The 18222-nt window shown below is 42.1% G+C and overlaps 1 protein-coding gene across 1 annotated transcript; it reads right to left on the minus strand.

Moving 5' to 3' along the window:
- Positions 1-802: 802 nt before the first annotated feature.
- arhgef33 (Rho guanine nucleotide exchange factor (GEF) 33) lies at positions 803-17583 on the minus strand. Its single transcript, XM_083923020.1, has 17 exons — positions 17451-17583; positions 13262-13305; positions 11045-11209; positions 9796-9917; positions 9372-9520; positions 9053-9184; positions 8625-8748; positions 7542-7674; positions 4880-4987; positions 4519-4611; positions 4218-4366; positions 3279-3368; positions 2936-3114; positions 1666-2117; positions 1356-1574; positions 1116-1258; positions 803-1028 (listed from the first exon to the last, which is right to left on the minus strand). The coding sequence occupies exons 1-17, from the start codon at positions 17500-17502 to the stop codon at positions 899-901; spliced, it is 2484 nt and encodes an 827-aa protein (XP_083779146.1). The 5' UTR covers positions 17503-17583; the 3' UTR covers positions 803-898.
- Between the last annotated feature and the right edge of the window lie 639 nt (positions 17584-18222).

Here is an 18222-nt window from a genome sequence, read left to right on the forward strand (position 1 = left end):
CTCCAGCCTTTCTCAGAGCTCAGCGGTTTGACGTGTTTTATACACACTGATTACAAGAAACTCAATATGGAAATAACAGCTTATTTTTACATAATTTACATACATATTAACATGAAAACATGCATTTTACTCCTCATTTCCCACATTTTGCTTTATTGCACCACCTTTGTTTTTGTGCACATTTTCTTAATCAATGTCATGGCGTGAACTGTGCCAACCTAGGCCCTACTTTTATAGTATTCATATGGCTTTGAGGGAAGCACAGTGGTGTGGTGGTTAGCACTTTCGCTCACAGCAAGAGGGTTCCTGGTTCGAATTCCTGGCTGAGGCCCTTCTGTGTGGAGTTTGCATGTTCTCTCCGTGTCTCTTCTCTCCGGCTTCCTCCCACAGTCCAGAGACTTGCACGTGTTCGGTTAATTGATGACTCTAAATTGTCCGTATGTGTGAAAGGTTGTCTGTCTCTGTTTGTCCCTGTGATAGACTGGCGTCCTGTCCAGGGTGTACCCCGCCTTACGCCCGATGTCAGCTGGGATCGGCTCCAGCAGATAAGCGGTTGAAGATGGATGGCTGGATATTGCTGTGCACTACTACTAACTGTGTGCTAGGACCATCAATTTCAGGAAGGGGACGTATCAAAACCATGGTTGCGTCTTGTTTGACCTCAGGTACAGGTATGTGAAAAACTAAAGCCCTTTTTAAGATTTGTACCAGGGCATTTCAAATAGAAATCAATTGTATATATGGAGACGATGAAAAGAAAAGTTGCTTAGCAAAATGGCTTAAACCTGTACAGCATTTATAAAGTGGTTGTAAATGGTGTTGTACCTATTAGGTAGGCTTAAACATGCCGGCCATGCACACACTTTCTGTTTGATCAGTCCGTGTGTTATAGTGGTGTTCATACAGCTGTGCCACGGTTTATCTCCACATGGACCAGTTTGGGATTTTTCCCCGGTGTCTCGTGTTCCCCCTTGTTTTGGTTTTCCGTTGTTTTCTCACCCGCCTTCTCTTTCTTCTCATCACCGCTCCTGTGAGAGAGAAAGATTGGAGGTCAGTTTGATCTGTCAAAGCAACTACAGCGTCAAGCCATTCGTGTGCAATATTTCCTTTCTTACTTCTTCTTGAAGAGTTTCTTGAACGAGCTCCTGAAGCCTCCTTTGTCCTGCTTCCGACTCCTCTCGCTTAACGGGGTGTGGTCATTTTCCTCCGTCCCGCTTCTCCACTTTGACTCGTCCCCCCATGACTGGAACCCAGAGTCCTGGTGAAGTTGAACCCAATATTACACTTAAATTATGGTTTGAATGCATTTGGTTATTCATGGTGTATTTATGATATATTGTTTTGCTGGAACCCACAATGCTCAGCAGCCCATGACGGTCATCGCTCTGCTTGTCTATATCCACTCCCAGGGGGCTGTGGACCTTACGGGATGGGGTGGGACAGCCTTTGCTGCCCCTGCTGCCCTGGCGCTCCAGCTTAGCATGGCTTCCCAGCCCCAACCTCTGGAGGTGGTCTGATATAGGACCACCATCCAGACCGCTCACTGTGTTGTCCATCTGCAGGCCGTTCAGGGACTAAACGGCAGAGAAAGGTACATGATGATTTTACACGTGTAAAGAAAACTGGGACGCTTCTCTCTACCTACATAAGCACAGACATGCTCACCTTGCTCTTACGCTGGCTGGCCTGAAGGGGACGATGCTGGTTATGGCGCATCATTACAGCTTCATCCGGAGACACACATCCTCGGTTTAGCTGTTTGTAACCGTTCCCGTGGCTCCCACCATTGCCAAAGACATCTCGGGTTGCTGACACATGAGCTGCCATTGTGTGATGTGACGCTGACGGGTTTTTGGGGCACTTCACAAAGGCAATGTCAATGGAGGAATCCGAAGAGGCAGAGGAGCAGCGGTCGAACATGGAGACATCGTGAAGTGAGACGCGGTCCTCCTCATAGAGGCTCTCCATCCCTGGAGGGTCTGGGGGGAGAAGGAACTCTCCGAGGGCATCGGCCAGAGCAGAGCCAGGTTGAACCCGACGGAAGTCTGCAGGTCTGGGGGGCAGGTGATGCTGGGAAGACCTCTCAGATGCCTCACTCTCTGGGATACTGCCAAGACCTGAAAGCCAAACGTTGGTTGATTGGTTGACCAATGGGGAAATTGCCCCAAAAGCATTTAAGTGACATGGGTTGTACGCCTGTTTCTGCCGAATCCCTACATGGGATACACAAAGTGACATTATGAAGAATATTATTGCAAACATTGCTAGGAAGCCCACAGATATGACATGGGACTGATACCTGGGAGCCATGATTATCAGTGTACCCAGTCCTGGACAGACATAAGATATAGAAGCATGTGCTTTGGACTTAAGGGATGCAAGATTTAAATCAACATTTGCAAGAAAATGTCTGATTTCAATGGGGGTTGGACCTTGGACTTTTTCAATTTTAATCCATCTTCTATTCCTTCTTACTGGGCAACAAGATGCAATAGCTCGGCAGACCTTCCTTTGCCAGGGTTGAATCCCTGTGTTGGATGGCAGTCACCCTGTTGGAGACATACCAGCTCCAGGTGTGCTACTCAATAGGGTTCAGTATGCTTCAAAAGAAGAAGTTTATATGACCACGTATGACAGGAAGAGTCTTTGTGCCTGTCCCAATTGGCCAGATTATCGTCATAGCGATGGTCGAAGCTCAATGAATCGTACACATTGGATCTTTGACTCAATTGTAAACCCCTTAAGAACGGGAAGTAGTGTGTGTGAAGAATGGAAAGAGAGAACCTGAAAGTAAAGGTTTAGATCCTGCCTACTTTCTCAATTTAAAACATAATGACGCCCTAACGCAGGATTCCTGTCGATGCCCAAACGTGTAAAGTCAAATCAACCAGAAACCACGGAATGACTATAATGAGAAGCTTGTGTGAGCACAGACCTGTTGGTTTGTGGTTCCGTGAGTCCAGTTCGGGGCTGAAGAACGGGATCTGGGCGGGCCACTCTGTGTCATAACAATGAGTCTCAGGATCCTGGTCTCGATCCCAGTCTTGAAAATGGTGAGATTGGATCTGCTCCAGGAGACGCTGCTTGCTCCGCTTCACCTGGTTGGCATGTTCCCTGTGAGGGATAGACGATTCATAACGGATTCATAACGGATTCATCCTGGATTCATCCTGGATTCATTGACCCTGTTACAGCAAAAAAGCTCTGACTGTGTGCTTCCAGCCTCGCAACAAATACGGAGTTAGCCCCTGGGTAGTTAAGAATGTAAAAATACTCACAACATGGCGCTGTTGCAAGGGTACGGTGAACCAATGTTGTGAGCTTGAATCCCACTTTCCACTGTCTTTAACAGCTGTTTCATGGTAGACCTGCAGCGCACAACACCTTGTTTTGTCAGGTTCAAACAGTGAGAATATGTCTTCTTGAGTAGAGCTGGATGGTCATTCAATATGATAATTTATCGTCTTTCAGTGGAATCGTATCGTGATGAAAGCATATATTGAGAAACCCAGATATTGTGGTATTATGACAATAATAAGCACATTAGCTTAAACTTCTACGTGAGGGAACATTGTTGCAGTTCGGGTTTTATAATCAGATGCATTATATTTCCCTGTAGGGGCGCTCAGACGTATGTTGTTTTTAGATTTTCTTTCTATCACGATGTTGAAAAACCAGCGGCCCAACAGCATTCTGGCAATAATTACATAGTTACACATTATGTTTATCTTTCTTATTTTCTTAATAAAATTAGAAAAAACTCTGCTTTTCATTTGTTCAGTATTTAATTCATACAAGTATGAAAAAGCATGCTATATGGGGATTAATATCATTATCAAGATAGAAGATGATCTATATCAGGATAGAAGATAGATAGTGTGTCCATATCACCCAGCCCTAGTTTTTTTTGGGTGTTTGTTTGTTTGTTTAAAGATTTTTTTGGCAGTTTTTCAAGCCTTTATTATATAGGACAGACAGGACATTGGGTGTGAGAGGGTAAGGGGGGAGACATACAGCAAAGGGCCGCAGGTTTGACTCCGACCTGCGGCCCTTTGCTGCATGTCTCCCCCCTTACTCTCCCGCTGCCTCGAGGACCTTCAGCCTCTCTTTACATGGGGCGACTGCTCTAACCACTGTGCCACTGGCCGCCCCAGCACCCAGCCCTATTTTCAAGCATACATGTATAATATTCGTTTTTGATGAGAGGTAATACTGACCTCTTCACCTCCTTGCGGTTGTGCAGCAGAAGTTCCTGGTTGTGCTGCAGCAGATGGTGGTACTGAGCCGTGAAGGACCTGAACTGCTGGATGCACACCAGCAGCAGGTAGTAGTCTGGGTGCTCTGGGCTTGTCTGCCTCAGCAGGCCCTGCACACACACATATTAAACATTTGTGGGTTTTTTAAAACTCTGTTATTTTGTTCTCTCTATAACTTACATTGTTGCTACATGTTTGACGTGCTATATGAAGTTTTGAGTCTGCATGGACAGTGTATTGCATTTTAAAGTGTTAATCTCACCTGTAGCAGCAGCAGGTACTCAGGTATCCTCTGAACCGGCTGAAGGAGCAGAGTGTGGAGGGAGGGTCTGGATTCGTCACCCATTATTTCACTCTGATAGAAGCAGCCAATCAGAGCAAACAGGCAGCACAGGAAGGACAACGTTCAGCAAGTACAGCAGGTATGAGCAATATTGCTTTATTCAGCTATACTACACAAACAGGCTGGAAATGGACTTTATGGATCACCGGTCCTGCAGTCATAAGGATTCTTCTCTATCTTTCCATCCCCTTTCTCTGACGCTATACCTTATCATGTCCTGCCTTTTCCTTTCCTTTCATTTCATAGCCACGTCACGTCACTTCCTGTTCTGATCTCTTACCTCCAGGAAGGCAGAAGACTTCATGGAGCTGGAGGCGAGCATGGTGACGACTGACAGACAGTCTGGAAGCTCCTTCAGGTAGGACACATAGAAGCCCAAGAAATCACTCTGTGGGGAGACAGAGAGAAATCCTTGCCTGGGTTTGCATGGAGGTGTTCATGCACCAGCCACATGCATTTCCCACTTCCTCCGCCTTCTTAACTGTCAGTCTGATGTGACTGAATAGACATTAGACAGCAGATCATGTGCCCATGCGTAGATAGGAACACAGTTTGAAAATAAGCTTATTATAAACTTCCAGCTGTTATTCAGGTTAACAATTTACAGTTTGTGGTTTAAAGCACTTTACTCATCTTACCAGCACAACACATCCCGTTTAGGCCTAATTCACATTAAATATAAGCAGCTACAACAATAAAATACCTACAAAATGAACAATTCAAGTAAATAAATATTCTTTAAACTGATACAAAAGTGCAATAAATGTATGACGATATATTTAGATATAATATTGGTTAAAAATAACTAGATAAGCTTGTAATTAGAGCATTCCTTTCATTTTAATTGTTTTATTTCTCTCCTTCCTCAAACTCTCGGTCCATCAGTGAGCGGTGACCCGTAGTGCATTGTAAACTTGCCTTTACTTTTTGTTTAAATGGGAAGGTGTTCCTACCAATTACTTCATTTCCTCCCATTCACTCAGAGCCAGTTAGCCACACATTGGCCTTAATAGAATAGACCCATGGGCTGTGGTGTATTATGTCTGCATTTGGCTTTCAGCTGGGGTTTGGTCACAACTAGAATAAGAATAAGAATTATAATAATAAGGAAACTTGATTTATATAGTACCTTGCAAATCATAAAAGGGAGCTGAAAACACAATAACTGGTATTAAAACAGAAAAGTGACAGTAAAAAGTAACACAACAGTAACATCCTAAAACATAAAATTAGATAATATTAGGAATAAAAGAAGTTAATAATAAGAAAAGGAACAATTTTACGATACAAGCCATGTGAGAAGTTTAAAACTACAATGATGTTAAAACCTTCCCAATATTACAACACACTTTTTTTCAAGTATATTTGATCCACACACGTTCCTGGAACATTTGTTTTTTTACACTACACTAGATTCCTAATTTTGTTCAAGTCCCCTCAAAAGGAAGTTGTGAAGTGCATAGAAATAACCCTTTTTCACACCATTCAGTGTCTATAATATCATATCTACAATACAATAAGACCTGCAATGTCGTCAGCTACTGTAAGTGCCAGTGCCCAAGGATCACTGTTATCTTCGTACTACATCTGCTCTCCAGCTCTCAACATAGCTCCGCTGGAATTTGGCATTTCATTTCATGTCCGTCACGGCTGCCAAAGTGATTCAGATTCATTATACATGGCCGGTCACAAGACCAAAGCTTTTGACCCCTCCACATTCAACCGCCTGAAGCAGCTCTGTGGGTTGTGAATGTCAAGTTTCTTGATTTACAAGCGAGTAAACTGTAAGTTCACATCTTTTGTCTTACATGGTTGTTAAAACATCCACAGAAATACCAGATATGTCTTACATTTTCAGAGATTTTCATGTTGGGTTCTTAACAAAGAGCTGATTCAGCTTTATGGTTGTTTTGGGGGCTGTGGTTTGTGGCGGTGGGGTTAAGTGAAATACCAAAAAGTGACATGATCTGCTTTGTCCACAGTAGTCAGAACATTACAAAAAGTTGTAACAAAGTGCAAACGAAGAAATGATGTGTTATAAAATCAGAAATGGAGTGATCACAAGCTGATCAGGCTGTGCTTTTTATTCAAGACAGGTCGGGTTTGTTGGTATTAATGCTTTTATAAAAACATGCATCTGTAACACTCAGTCTAAGTGGCACAGGTGTCAGGAGTTTTCTGATATCAATACCAGTATCAGAAATGCCTCTGATAATGCCTAGAATACTGGCATCGGTATCGGCGGGCATGCATGTCCGTGCACTGATTCAATACCATATAATGTAGCCTCGAAAATGGACTTTTATTAAGTAAAACTAAGTTGTTTGTTTATGTTCTGTTCTCGTTATGACTGACTGTCAAACTAGATAACAAAAGAAGGTTCTATGGTACAACAGTAGCAATCATATCACATCCATGCAGGGTTAGTACAGCTCATCTCATCTCATCTTCAGCCTCTTATCCGGGGTCAGGTCGCGGGGGCAGCAGCTTTAGCAGGGGACCCCAAACTTCCCTTTCCCGGGCCACATTAACCAGCTCTAACTGGGGGATCCTGAGGCGTTCCCAGGCCAGTGTGGAGATATAATCTCTCCACCTGGTCCTGGGTCTTCCCCGAGGCATTAAAATATATTAATAATAATATATATGGGGTTTTTTTTATGCACTAGTATCAGATCAGTACTCCGTATCGGCCAATACGCAAGTTCAGGTATAGGCATCGGTATTGGGAAGGAAAAAATGGCATGGGAATATCTCTAGTATTGACTTTACTTGTCAGAAGATGGTTCATGTCAACAGAAACAAAAAAGCATCTAGTGAAATGTTTCCAGAATATGTTTCAATCGTGCACTGAAGCTAGCACTAGCGTCTTTATGAGCTACTGTCTCAGGCAACAAATGGTGAGAGACGGTAGTTCATGCAAGTTATTCCAAATATGTATTTACCTCTGTGCTTGTAAGCCTCATAAACACATCCCCCATGATGCCTTGCCACTGGCATTTAAGCACACGCTCCTGGAGAGTATGAAGGAGGTCAAGGTGCTGCTGGATCAGAAACCTCAGAGTGCTGGGAAACGGACTAAAGACGGCGAGAGAGAGAAGAGGAGAGAAGAGGAGGGAAGAGAAGAGGGTCGATAGAGAATACTTTCTTTGTTGTGTAAACACAGAACAAGAGACAGCATGAAATGATGTCATCAGCATGAAACACGTTCTCTTACCCAAAAATTACACAAGAAACCAACATGTGAAAATTATTTTAAGGCACGTGCTTTTGGAACATTTCTTATTTTTCCCCCAAATGTGAATATTTGTTTTGCACTCTCATGAAATATAGCAACATCCTACTTCTGCGGAAAAGAGATGACTGGAAATAAAACAAGTAAGGGACAATTTTAAGCTCCCAGAACCGGTGAATGGAAACAATATAGAAGCAATTGCAAACATCCTTCATGGTTGTACTGTCAATATACGCCACTCTCTGACAATTACTGTGCCGTCTGATGTGACAGACACCTTGCAGTGGGTAAATCAGGTTCAAACAAACGCAGTCATTTACGAATACCACTCGACCCAGTTTAGCATTTGCACCTTTCCATTGGTGCTTGTGGTCATTGGGAACACGGGTGCTGAAGCTGAAGCAGTGATCACATTAGCGAGTCTTTTTTTAAAGAGTACCCTTTCTGTCTCACTGGTGTTTATAACCTTTTTATTTGATTAGTTTATTTCCTGTTATTCCCTCACTGTAAGCTCTGAAATTAGATCAGCGGGCACTCCTGCGCCTGGAATGAATGAGCGTTGATCTGCGTGTGTGTTTATGTGAGAGACAAAGATAGAAAATAGCTGTGATATATGTTGAGTTCAACATCAGATTCTGTGTTTACAAAGGTTGTGTCCGTGCACCCTCTTAAGTCTACGTTTTGTTTAAGTAAGACCTGTCTAAATGACTTCCTTATCCATTATTGGTTAATTTCATTAATGTCTGTTTTTGTCAAACTGAACTCCGTCGTCTTTGTGTGTCTGCGGACTTACCGTTTGTCTTTGGTGACAGTTTCTGATCCGTTAAAGGAGATGTTGGCCTTCAGTAACAGAGACAGGTGGGACACATAAACTCTCTCTGACTCCAGCAGCTCCAGCGCCACTCTCTGTCTCTTACCTGCACACACACACACACACACACACAGACACACACACACACACAATATGAGTTTTAAACTGTTAAGTTGCACGAAAGTCCTATGTGAGCTGAACTGATCCTTTTGCTGTTTTGAGCCTGGTGTTGACGCTCACCATAGTGAGACATCACCTGGCATAAGAGAAGAGTCAGCTGCAGAGGGGTGTGTAGTGGTATTAGTGAGCGGACTGTGAGTAGTAGTAGTGACTTGTGTTGGTTTCCGTGGTAATAGAAGTGCAGCGTTGTTATTATTATCATTAGTTGCGTTAACATATCTATTTCTCACTGTTTTCAGGCTGGTTGGTGGACGTCTCTGTGTCGTCTCTGTTGTTCCTCTCTCCCCACGCTGGAGATTTGGACGGACAACCTCTCTGCTGCTGCTGCTGCTGCTGCAGGGCCTCCTGATCAGAGGTGGAGGCTGCAACACACACACACACACACACACACACACACACACACACACACACACACACACACACACACACACACACACACACACACACACACACACACACACACACGTGCACCGGTCTGTCATTATTTTTTCTCTCTTCAGCTTCTCCCCTTAGTGGACAGACGTGGATGCCACTCACACATAGACTCACTCTGTGTGGATGTGTTGCTCCTCTGTGGTGACGCGCTCTGTGGCAGACTGGAAAAGAAGTGTTGAATAACACTGAGGTCTGACTGGCTGGGCACACAGATGTGCTCGTCCCCTGACGCCGATAGCACATCTGCCTTGGAGCTCTTCCTGCTTTTCCAAAAGTCAGCAGTAGAAGAAAAAAAAAAATCAACCCAAATCCTTTGCATCCCTGCAACTATGAATCTGTTTAGGCAGATCGAAAGCAGCACTGGGGTAATTTTATTAGAGGTCAGATTAAACTATCATGATCTCTCTTTACAGATATAAATAATCAGAAACAGCAAATAGGTGAGAAGAGTGCAAGAGTGGTGCGTTAATATATATTTGAGGATGAAACAATGTTGTGTGTATCTACAGAACATCCCTCGGGTGTGTTTCAGACCTACCTGTGTGGAACAGAGATGATATCTTTGGTGTTTTCTGACTGCAACAGTTCGATGCTCTTTTGCACCTCCCTCTGTCTGCAGGACACATCCTTTATGTGGAACAACGCCACATTCAGCTCCTCCTGCAAGCAGATTATAACAAAGAACTGCATTAGTGTCAGTGCGACATTTTATACCGTGAGCTGTCAGGGTTGCTTTCAGGCACAAATAAGGAAAATATAGTTTTTTCTTCCAGAGCGACGAGATAGAGATGGAGAAATCAATTCCTACATAGGAAAAGTTCTTAAAGGCCCCAAATTCTGCTCATTTTCAGGTTCCTACTTGTATTTTTTGCATGCTTTAATGGATATTTTTCTCAAACTGTCCGTCTGAATATACCTGTATTCACCCTCTGTCTGAAACGCTCTTTAGGCCCTCCTCTTAAAAAGCCCAGTCCAGGTCTTCCACATCTGCACTCTGCTATTGCAGCCGTGAAATGACTACAACGTCACTCACAGTATTAACATATATATATATATAACTCAACCTGGTTTATAATAAAAAAGGACTCACTTTTTACAAAACGGGACCTTTAAGTAAAGTCACGGACACAAATATTCATGAGGAAAGATCGGGATTTTTATGAAATGTATTCTTCATTTCGCTAAAACTAAAAAACACCAGTCGTGTGCACCATCTGTGGCGTGATAACCATGGTAAATACGATGCAACTTACACATATACACATTTAGTATACTGCTGCCATTATAACAACCTTACATTATAGCCCACATTTGTATAGCCCTGACAAAAATACACCACATGCCTAAAATACCTGTGTGCGAATCCACCGGGTGAAAGCAAAAAAAAACACAATTATGTTATGAATGAATATTCCTTTTGTGGTTTGATGACGTTGGTATGTCTGTGCAGGTAAATGTAATAAACAGGAAACAGATCGTACAAACTGCGTACCAGAGAAGTTGTACAGTCAGTATTTCTAAAGCAAGAAGGCTGAAAGACTTGCCTTCCTATCTAATAAATGAAATTAGCTCAAAGTTCCAGTCAGATGCTTTAAATTATGTTACAGTGGCCTCTCCGCCACACCAAGAATAGACAGTGTGTGTGTGTGTGTGTGTGTGTGTGTGTGTGTGTGTGTGTGTGTGTGTGTGTGTGTGTGTGTGTGTGTGTGTGTGTGTGTGTGTGTGTGTGTGCGTGTGCGTGTGCGTGTGCGTGTGCGTGTGCGTGTGCGTGTGTGTGTCTCGAGCACCTTGAAAGTGTTAAGTGAGTTCTTGAGGCCCATTATCTTATCATCCACGTCGGTCTGATGAGCCTGGAGCTTCTCCTCCAGACCTTGGTCCCTCTGATGCAGCTTGCACAGCTCCGTCAAAGCAGCATGGAGCCCCTCGCGCAGCTCAGCCACCAGGCCCTGCAGCTGTGTCACAAGAACCAAAGGAGTACGTAAGGTTTTCAGTGACGTGTTTGTTGACTGTTTCAAATTAAAAAAAAGAAAAGTAGTTTGTAGAATTACATGTTAGTTCCCTTAGTTTTAGGCTGTTTACTTCAGAGATCTTTGAGTTCTTTAAAATAACCTAATTTTCTTCATTTATTTTAAGGTCATAAAGTCGTACAGTTTATCCATGAGTTTGGTCTTTACGAGCTCTTTTATAAGGTTTCCGCTCTTCTGTATTTATGATGTATTTGTGCAGTTTTTGTCTCATCATAGTTTCATTGTTTTGATCTCTAACATCCTCTTTTATGTTGTGTTTTTTAGGTCTGTGACTTCTGTAGTCATCTGTATTCTGGCTTACTGGCTGAACAGTGCTTGTTTCATCCCTGCCATCGCAGAAATACAAACAAACCAATCCCCTTTATTTCGTAATTTTTCCCCCTATCCATGAATGATAAGCAGGTGGATCCAAACCATACTCCAGTGCTGTCTATGTGACTCTTCTACTATAGTGGAGACCATTTTCCAAAACGCTATAAATCCATTTTAATAGTTTTCAGGAACATTACATTTTTTACCCAGACACATTTGGTTAATATTCAATGTATCTTGTCTAAATGGTTCATCGCTCAGTCTGAACATGTTGAACGGACGGACAAAAGAAAAAACTCTCCCGCTTCAGAGAGCCGTCATGTTGGATCGCATAGAACGCTCCCTGAATTCTGATTGGTCGAGAGGACGTATCGCATTTAAGCTAAAAATAGGTTTGGCGCTGGTCGCGGTTTGGAAAGGAACTGCATCTTGAGGACCATTTTAAACAAGGAAATATAGAGATTTGGCAGAAACACTGATGAAGCAGTGAAAAGGTTCTGTACACAGCAAAGTGGCTCAAACTCATTTTTTTTTTAAATTTGGCTTTAATCTTGTTTTGGAAAAGAGCTCTTCATATGCTTTCAACAGGCAATACTTGCCCCTTCATCATCATGGTTATTTCTTACATGCTCAGTCCTGATTTTTTAAAACAAATGTTCTCACCCTTGCTATAAGTACAAGCTTCTTTACCCGCCTTCCCCTTTTCTCTGCAGTTTTTGACTGACTGAATTCATTCAGCAGGGATAACTGGATCAGCTCATGGGAACATGACTTGGGTTGAAGCGGTTCTCTCTCGTCCAGCCTTTCCATCTCTCTCTTGCTCTCTCTCTCCCTGTCATGTGAAAGGCATCAGGCAGCGTGCTGAATAGAGTGTCTGTCCTGTCGGCCTTCTGCTCTGCTTCCTTTTCTGATGCTATCAGTGGTCGACATTTTACGATTTGTCTTTACACCTGGGGGTTGCAGCTCTAAAGAGCCCCCACAGTGTGACCTCCTCATAAATCTCATTGTTTAATTATATCAATCGCAGGTTTAGCTAAAGTTGTGGTTGGTTATTTTAAAGAAAGTGAGTATGACTGTACACTAACTTGATCAGCTGTTAAAGTCATTAAAAAGGAACAAGAAACAAATGTGCTGGTGAGATTCACACTGATACACAAAGGGGAAGATATGCACTTTATATTCATTTGGATCTGAATGCACATTTGGACATTAAGAACTTATTTTGTGAGTTATGCTAGCTTTTTTTGAGCGTGTAAAACATAAACTCACGGCTATCAGACCTACATTTACTCAGTTATCTGCATCAGGTCAAGTAACTCCTACATTATGAGCACATTTGCACAATGCTTTTGTCTGAAAAGATCCTGAGAATGTCACGAGTCATACGGCCAAAACATAAGAGAGTTTAGTGAAAACCGGTTAAACAGAAGGTTAATATTAGCTTAAGAGCAGAGTGAGTTTAGTGTTTAGTGAGAGCAGCCGACACAAAAAAACTTCTTAAATAGGGAAAAGATTAGACCTCTACTCCTGACAGATGAAGGGGAGGCTTAAATGACGAGTAGGAAATATGACCAGCCTCCAGTAAAGTGTCTGGCAGGTTGGTGAAATAATGACCGACAATGAGTGGTGTTGTAAATTGTGTGGAAAAGAAAAGTTCTTGATTACCTGAGCAATCTCTGGGTTAGTCTCCTCCACGTGTTCTTCTTTATCTTATAGAAAAGAAAAGACAAGAACAACTCAGTTAGGTCCTCCGATAATGAATCATTCCATCCAGGGCCAATATCCACTATACAGGATATAGGACATTTCAGTAACTCTTTAAATTACCAATATTTATATGGTGAATGGACTTATATAGCGCCTTCCTAGTCTTCTGACTACTCAAGGCACTTCCACACTACTTGTCACATTCACCCATTCACACAGACATTCACACTGATGGCAGTGGACATCTACAGACCATCTAATCTAACCATTCACACCACAGTTACACACCCATGCGCAGCACGGGGAGCTATTCGGGGTTCAGTGTCTTGCCCAAGGACACTTCTGCTGGGGATCGAACCGCCAATCTCTCAAATGGAGGACAACCCCCTCTTCCACTGAGCCACAGCCACCCCATATGGAGGTACAGGGGAACAAAATATGCAGTAATGAAATAAGGGGGTAACAATTCGGGATCTTACGAAGAACGTATACTTGAATTACTTACAGCAATAATCTAGACATGAGGAATTTAGAAAGAATGGGCCTCTGTAGTTATTATTTAACAGCTGGTATCTTCTAGAGCCACAGGGTACTAGAAATAACGCACACTGTAGTTATTATTTAACTACTTTATTTTAATTGGGTAGGACTACAATATGACCGTAAAACTGAGCAAACATCTGGACGCTTCAGGGAAGATCGAGCAATGATTTCTGCATGTCAATGTGTACTTTTTAATGGCGTTCAAACAAAATATGTGTCCCCAGTGAGTCGAGAGAACTCCAAAGTGTGAGAAAAGAGTGTCCTCTCTTTTTCATGCCCTTATAAAACCACCTCGCTGTAATAACAGGGGCCGGCAAATCTTAGGTTATTAACCAAACACGATCCAAAGTTAAAAGAACGCACGAGGATCAAAACGTAAAGCGTCTGCAAGTGACGTGAATGATGTGCATTCAGCAGCTCGATTTGCAATATAGAGACAATCTAGAAAAATATGTAATATAGATATTTTTAGTTTAGTTGTACAATGATTTCTCATTTTGGTTTCTGGCCCAATCGAGCCAAAACCAGCGGTATGCTAGCCGCGGATATATCCCCCCCAAAAAATGATCTGAGGTAAATAGTGTTGCGGAGACATATTCTTTCTCTTTCACATGATGATGGCTTACCTGTATGCTTGATATGTGGTGAGAAATGATCAAACAACAACATTTTTAATGGCAGGTAATAATAGTAATAAAATGTCAACAGTAACAATACCTAAACCTTTATAAGCTATGACATCAAATATGTTTTGAGGCTCCAGACAAATGTTATCTGGTGGAAGAGGGGGCAAAATGGCTCTTTTGATAGTAAAGGTTACAGACCCCTGCCTTAAAACATCAGCCAAAAACACTGTGACTCATTAAACACACATTTAATCTGCAATGAATTGTCTTGTCAACCACAATTGTGCACACAACCCCATATTTCTATTCAAAACGTAGACATTATAAACTGCACCGCCTATCCTACCACTTACACGTGTGGTAGGATAGGCGGTGCTCATGGTGTCCTCATGGTTCAGATTTCTGTCAAAGCATTATGATAAGTCTGCAGTGGAGGGTGTCCGGACGGGGTGTGCTAGAGGTAAAGATGTCAGACATTTGCACCAGAGTTCATGCTAAATATTTAACGTCGAGGTTAGCACAGTGAGGTTGAAGAGTTTCTCGGCAGTCATGTGAAAGTGCTGCACACAGCAGTCCTTGTCAGAAGAGAGATTCAACCGACGACGCACAAGAACAAGCTCCGAGCGCATGTCCTTTCACTCCCTTTAATCTGCCTGTGATCTGTGGTAACGGCAAGTCTCTATAAGTCTCCTATTTATTGCAAGTGGAGCAGCTCCAGGAAGCAGAGTTACGAGGGACTGTTGTTCATGTTTACAAAATGATTTTAAATTCAAATTTATTATCTTTTTTTGTTTAATACAGTACAGTTTGGGACAGTTAACCAGTTGTGGTAAAGTACAATGCTCGTGTTTATGTAGAAATGTCACAGGTCCAAGCTGGTGTCATTATTGCAGAGGGTCATTATGAATACGCACTTAACATTTATTATCATGCATACTTTAAAAAAGCCTCCGGCCACAATGCACCATATCTGTATGACGTAACATTGCTTAACAGTGACAGAGCAAAAGAAGGCATATACAGTGTCCAACAATGGAGTCTCTCTGTCTCTCTGTTAAACAGCATGACACATTTCCTCCGACAACTTGGCTTTGTGCTATTGGCCTCAGTTGTTACAGGCATCGAGACGTCAACATCGAGCTAAACTGTCCCAGAGTGACGTCCAGCTTAAAGACAAGGCGGTTAAATCATTACAGTTGAGAAACCACTGATAAGGAAACACATGATGTTCCTCACAATTCAAGTTCATTCAAGTTATTCATCCATGGCCTTACAACTTATTATATAACATAGAGTCCTCCACTCAAACATATGTTGTCCTTCTTGTTCCTACAGTTTGATGTTTGAGTTTCACTGTGCAGAAGGATGCATGCATGATGAGAGTTTAACATGAGGAGGCCGTTTGCATCATTCATGATGAGAGTTTAACGTGAGGAGGCCGTTTGCATCACTGATCTGCTGAAAATGGAAAGTTTCGGTCCAATTTCCAACTTGTAAAAATGTCAGTGATGTAGAAACTTGAAGCAGCCCTTTAACACACACCGAGAACTGACTTGGAGTGAAGTAGGAGACATTTTGTGTCCAGCAGGGAAACTTTAGAAATGAACAAAATTTACATATTAAGGATTTTTTAGAAGGTGTAGGTCTGATGTGTCCTCTTAAATTCTATTATCACCCCAGTACGCCTCCTTTTCCAGACTTTTAAGCACTAGTTCTTTTTAAGAAATTCAAAATGTGAACCTGTAGTTATCATTTCAGGACATGGCGTCCAGTAAACACTATGCGCTCTTTAAGTCGTGCTGTAACGCCCTTGGAAAGTACTATGTGAGGGTCCAAGCCAAGCCTTGTATTCCTACAATGCCTCCATGCCCTTTTGAGTTAAAAAAACAAAACAAACCCAGATGTAATTGTCATTTTATCTATTTCCTATCAATGAAAAGGTTTCTCACTGAAGAAACTGATAGTATTAGGGTTTTGTTCGACGGAGCTTTTGGACCTGGAAATCGTATTTTAAAAGGGTGTCACATCTGACTTAAAGACAGGATTGTGTGAAAATGTTCTGCGTGGTTCATTTTCATTTCCTTTCGTTTCATTTTTGGAATGACAAGGTTCAAAGGTTAATCACAGAGTTGAATTATTTAGTTGCAGTCAGACTGATCAATCAGCTGGGTCCGTGTTATTTGGTGTTCTCAGTAGCAGCGCCAGACCATTAATTAAGTAATTAAGTAATTGCAAAACAGAATTGCTTGTCGCAGTTAAATGTTTTGTCCACCAAAGAACACTGACAAGGTTAAATGTCCTGCTGCATATCCTGAAAAATAAATGGAGGCATCCATTTTCTACTGCATGTTTTTGCCAGGATGCTTTTGCTCTTATGCTCCATCCCTGACAGTGAAATGATCACTTTGTCATTGCAGATCCAGATGTTATGATAGTGTTAAAATACAATAAATGAATCGTGCTGGATCAATTCGAAAGATGTAACTGACAGGGTAGATACATGAAGAGTGACATCTGTCATATCAAATGATCCACTGCCAATCGAGAACAGAAAACATGCCCAAGAGATCCCTGCAGTGCTGCATGTGCATGTTTTCACTCAAGACACATCTTTGGTGCGTTCTGTTTAATACAATTTGTATAGTTCTTCAAAGGAAACACTTCTGATTCCTATTTATGTCAAAATGATACAAAGGGACACAGCTGAATGTGAAGATTTACTGTTCTTTCTCTGTTTTGTATCATTGAAAGTTGAAAATCTTTTTTGGTCTTTGGAAAAACAAACGATTTGAAGACGTCTCCTTGGGAAGTTGGCCTTTTTTCAGTGTTGGTTTACATTTTATCAACTAAACAACTCAATTAACAATTAATTCACAAAATAATCAATTACCATAACAGTAACTTGCGGCCAGCGTAGAAACCAGTTCTCTCCAAGTTTCTCAAATGTTACAGCTCAAGTTGTTTAACCCTTGTTTTACCTTCTGACATGCCCTCTACGTTGTCTTCTGTTTCTGTTTTCCCATTCTCCATGTTCAGGTATCCTGTCCAGCGGTCTGGTCAATTCAAGCTTACAGATGTGGTTCAGGAAGTCCTTATCCAGCTTAAGGTGACTTCAGTCCGCTCTTCTAAATGTGTTCTCCTCTGAACAACCCTATCCTGTACTGTGATCCCTCTCTTTCTCTCTTCCAAAGCATGTGAGTCTTATGATTTCCCTTTTACACAAAAAGGCCCTTGTCTTGAGAGGGGTAGAGGGACAGAAGGGAGAGATCAGGAGACACACACACACACACACACACACACACACACACATTTGTGTATCAACAACCACACAGTGTTGCTAATTCATCAGATTTAAAGAGGTGTGACTGGTTACAGCAGCACTCATCGGAGTCAGCTTGAAATGGGAAATCCAGTTGTTGCAGTGAGTAAAAGTGTGACTGATATCTGATGCCATCTGATTTCACAAGATTTCAAAGCTGCAGTGTCAAGTCTGCGTGGATGGATTATTTAAAAGCATGTGTTGGTAGATGTGACACCAGGACATGTGAACTCCATGTGCTTTACGGTGTTATTTATTTTTATCTTTCACTCCTTTATCAAATTAATTTATTTGACAGGCCTGACCTGACACATTTGTACACCTGTGTGACATCACAGGTAGGGAGAGCCACCATCACCACTGTGTCTGTTTGTCTGTAGTTTACTGCTGAGCAGGTAAGCGTATTGCAATTTTTGTTGTTGCCCAAAACA

Source organism: Echiichthys vipera (assembly GCF_963691815.1).
Source record: "Echiichthys vipera genome assembly, chromosome: 11".
Taxonomy (NCBI): Eukaryota; Metazoa; Chordata; class Actinopteri; order Perciformes; family Trachinidae; genus Echiichthys; species Echiichthys vipera.

Excerpts from the sequence above, each read along its gene's own strand:
- arhgef33 (XM_083923020.1), bottom strand. The coding sequence starts at position 17,502 with ATGGAGAATGGGAAAACAGAAACAGAAGACAACGTAGAGGGCATGTCA. Across the intron at positions 11,210-13,261 it reads CTAACCCAGAGATTGCTCAG|CTGCAGGGCCTGGTGGCTGA; the intron begins GTAATCAAGAAC and ends CTTGTGACACAG. Across the intron at positions 9,185-9,371 it reads GAGCAACACATCCACACAGA|CCTCCACCTCTGATCAGGAG; the intron begins GTGAGTCTATGT and ends TGTGTGTTGCAG.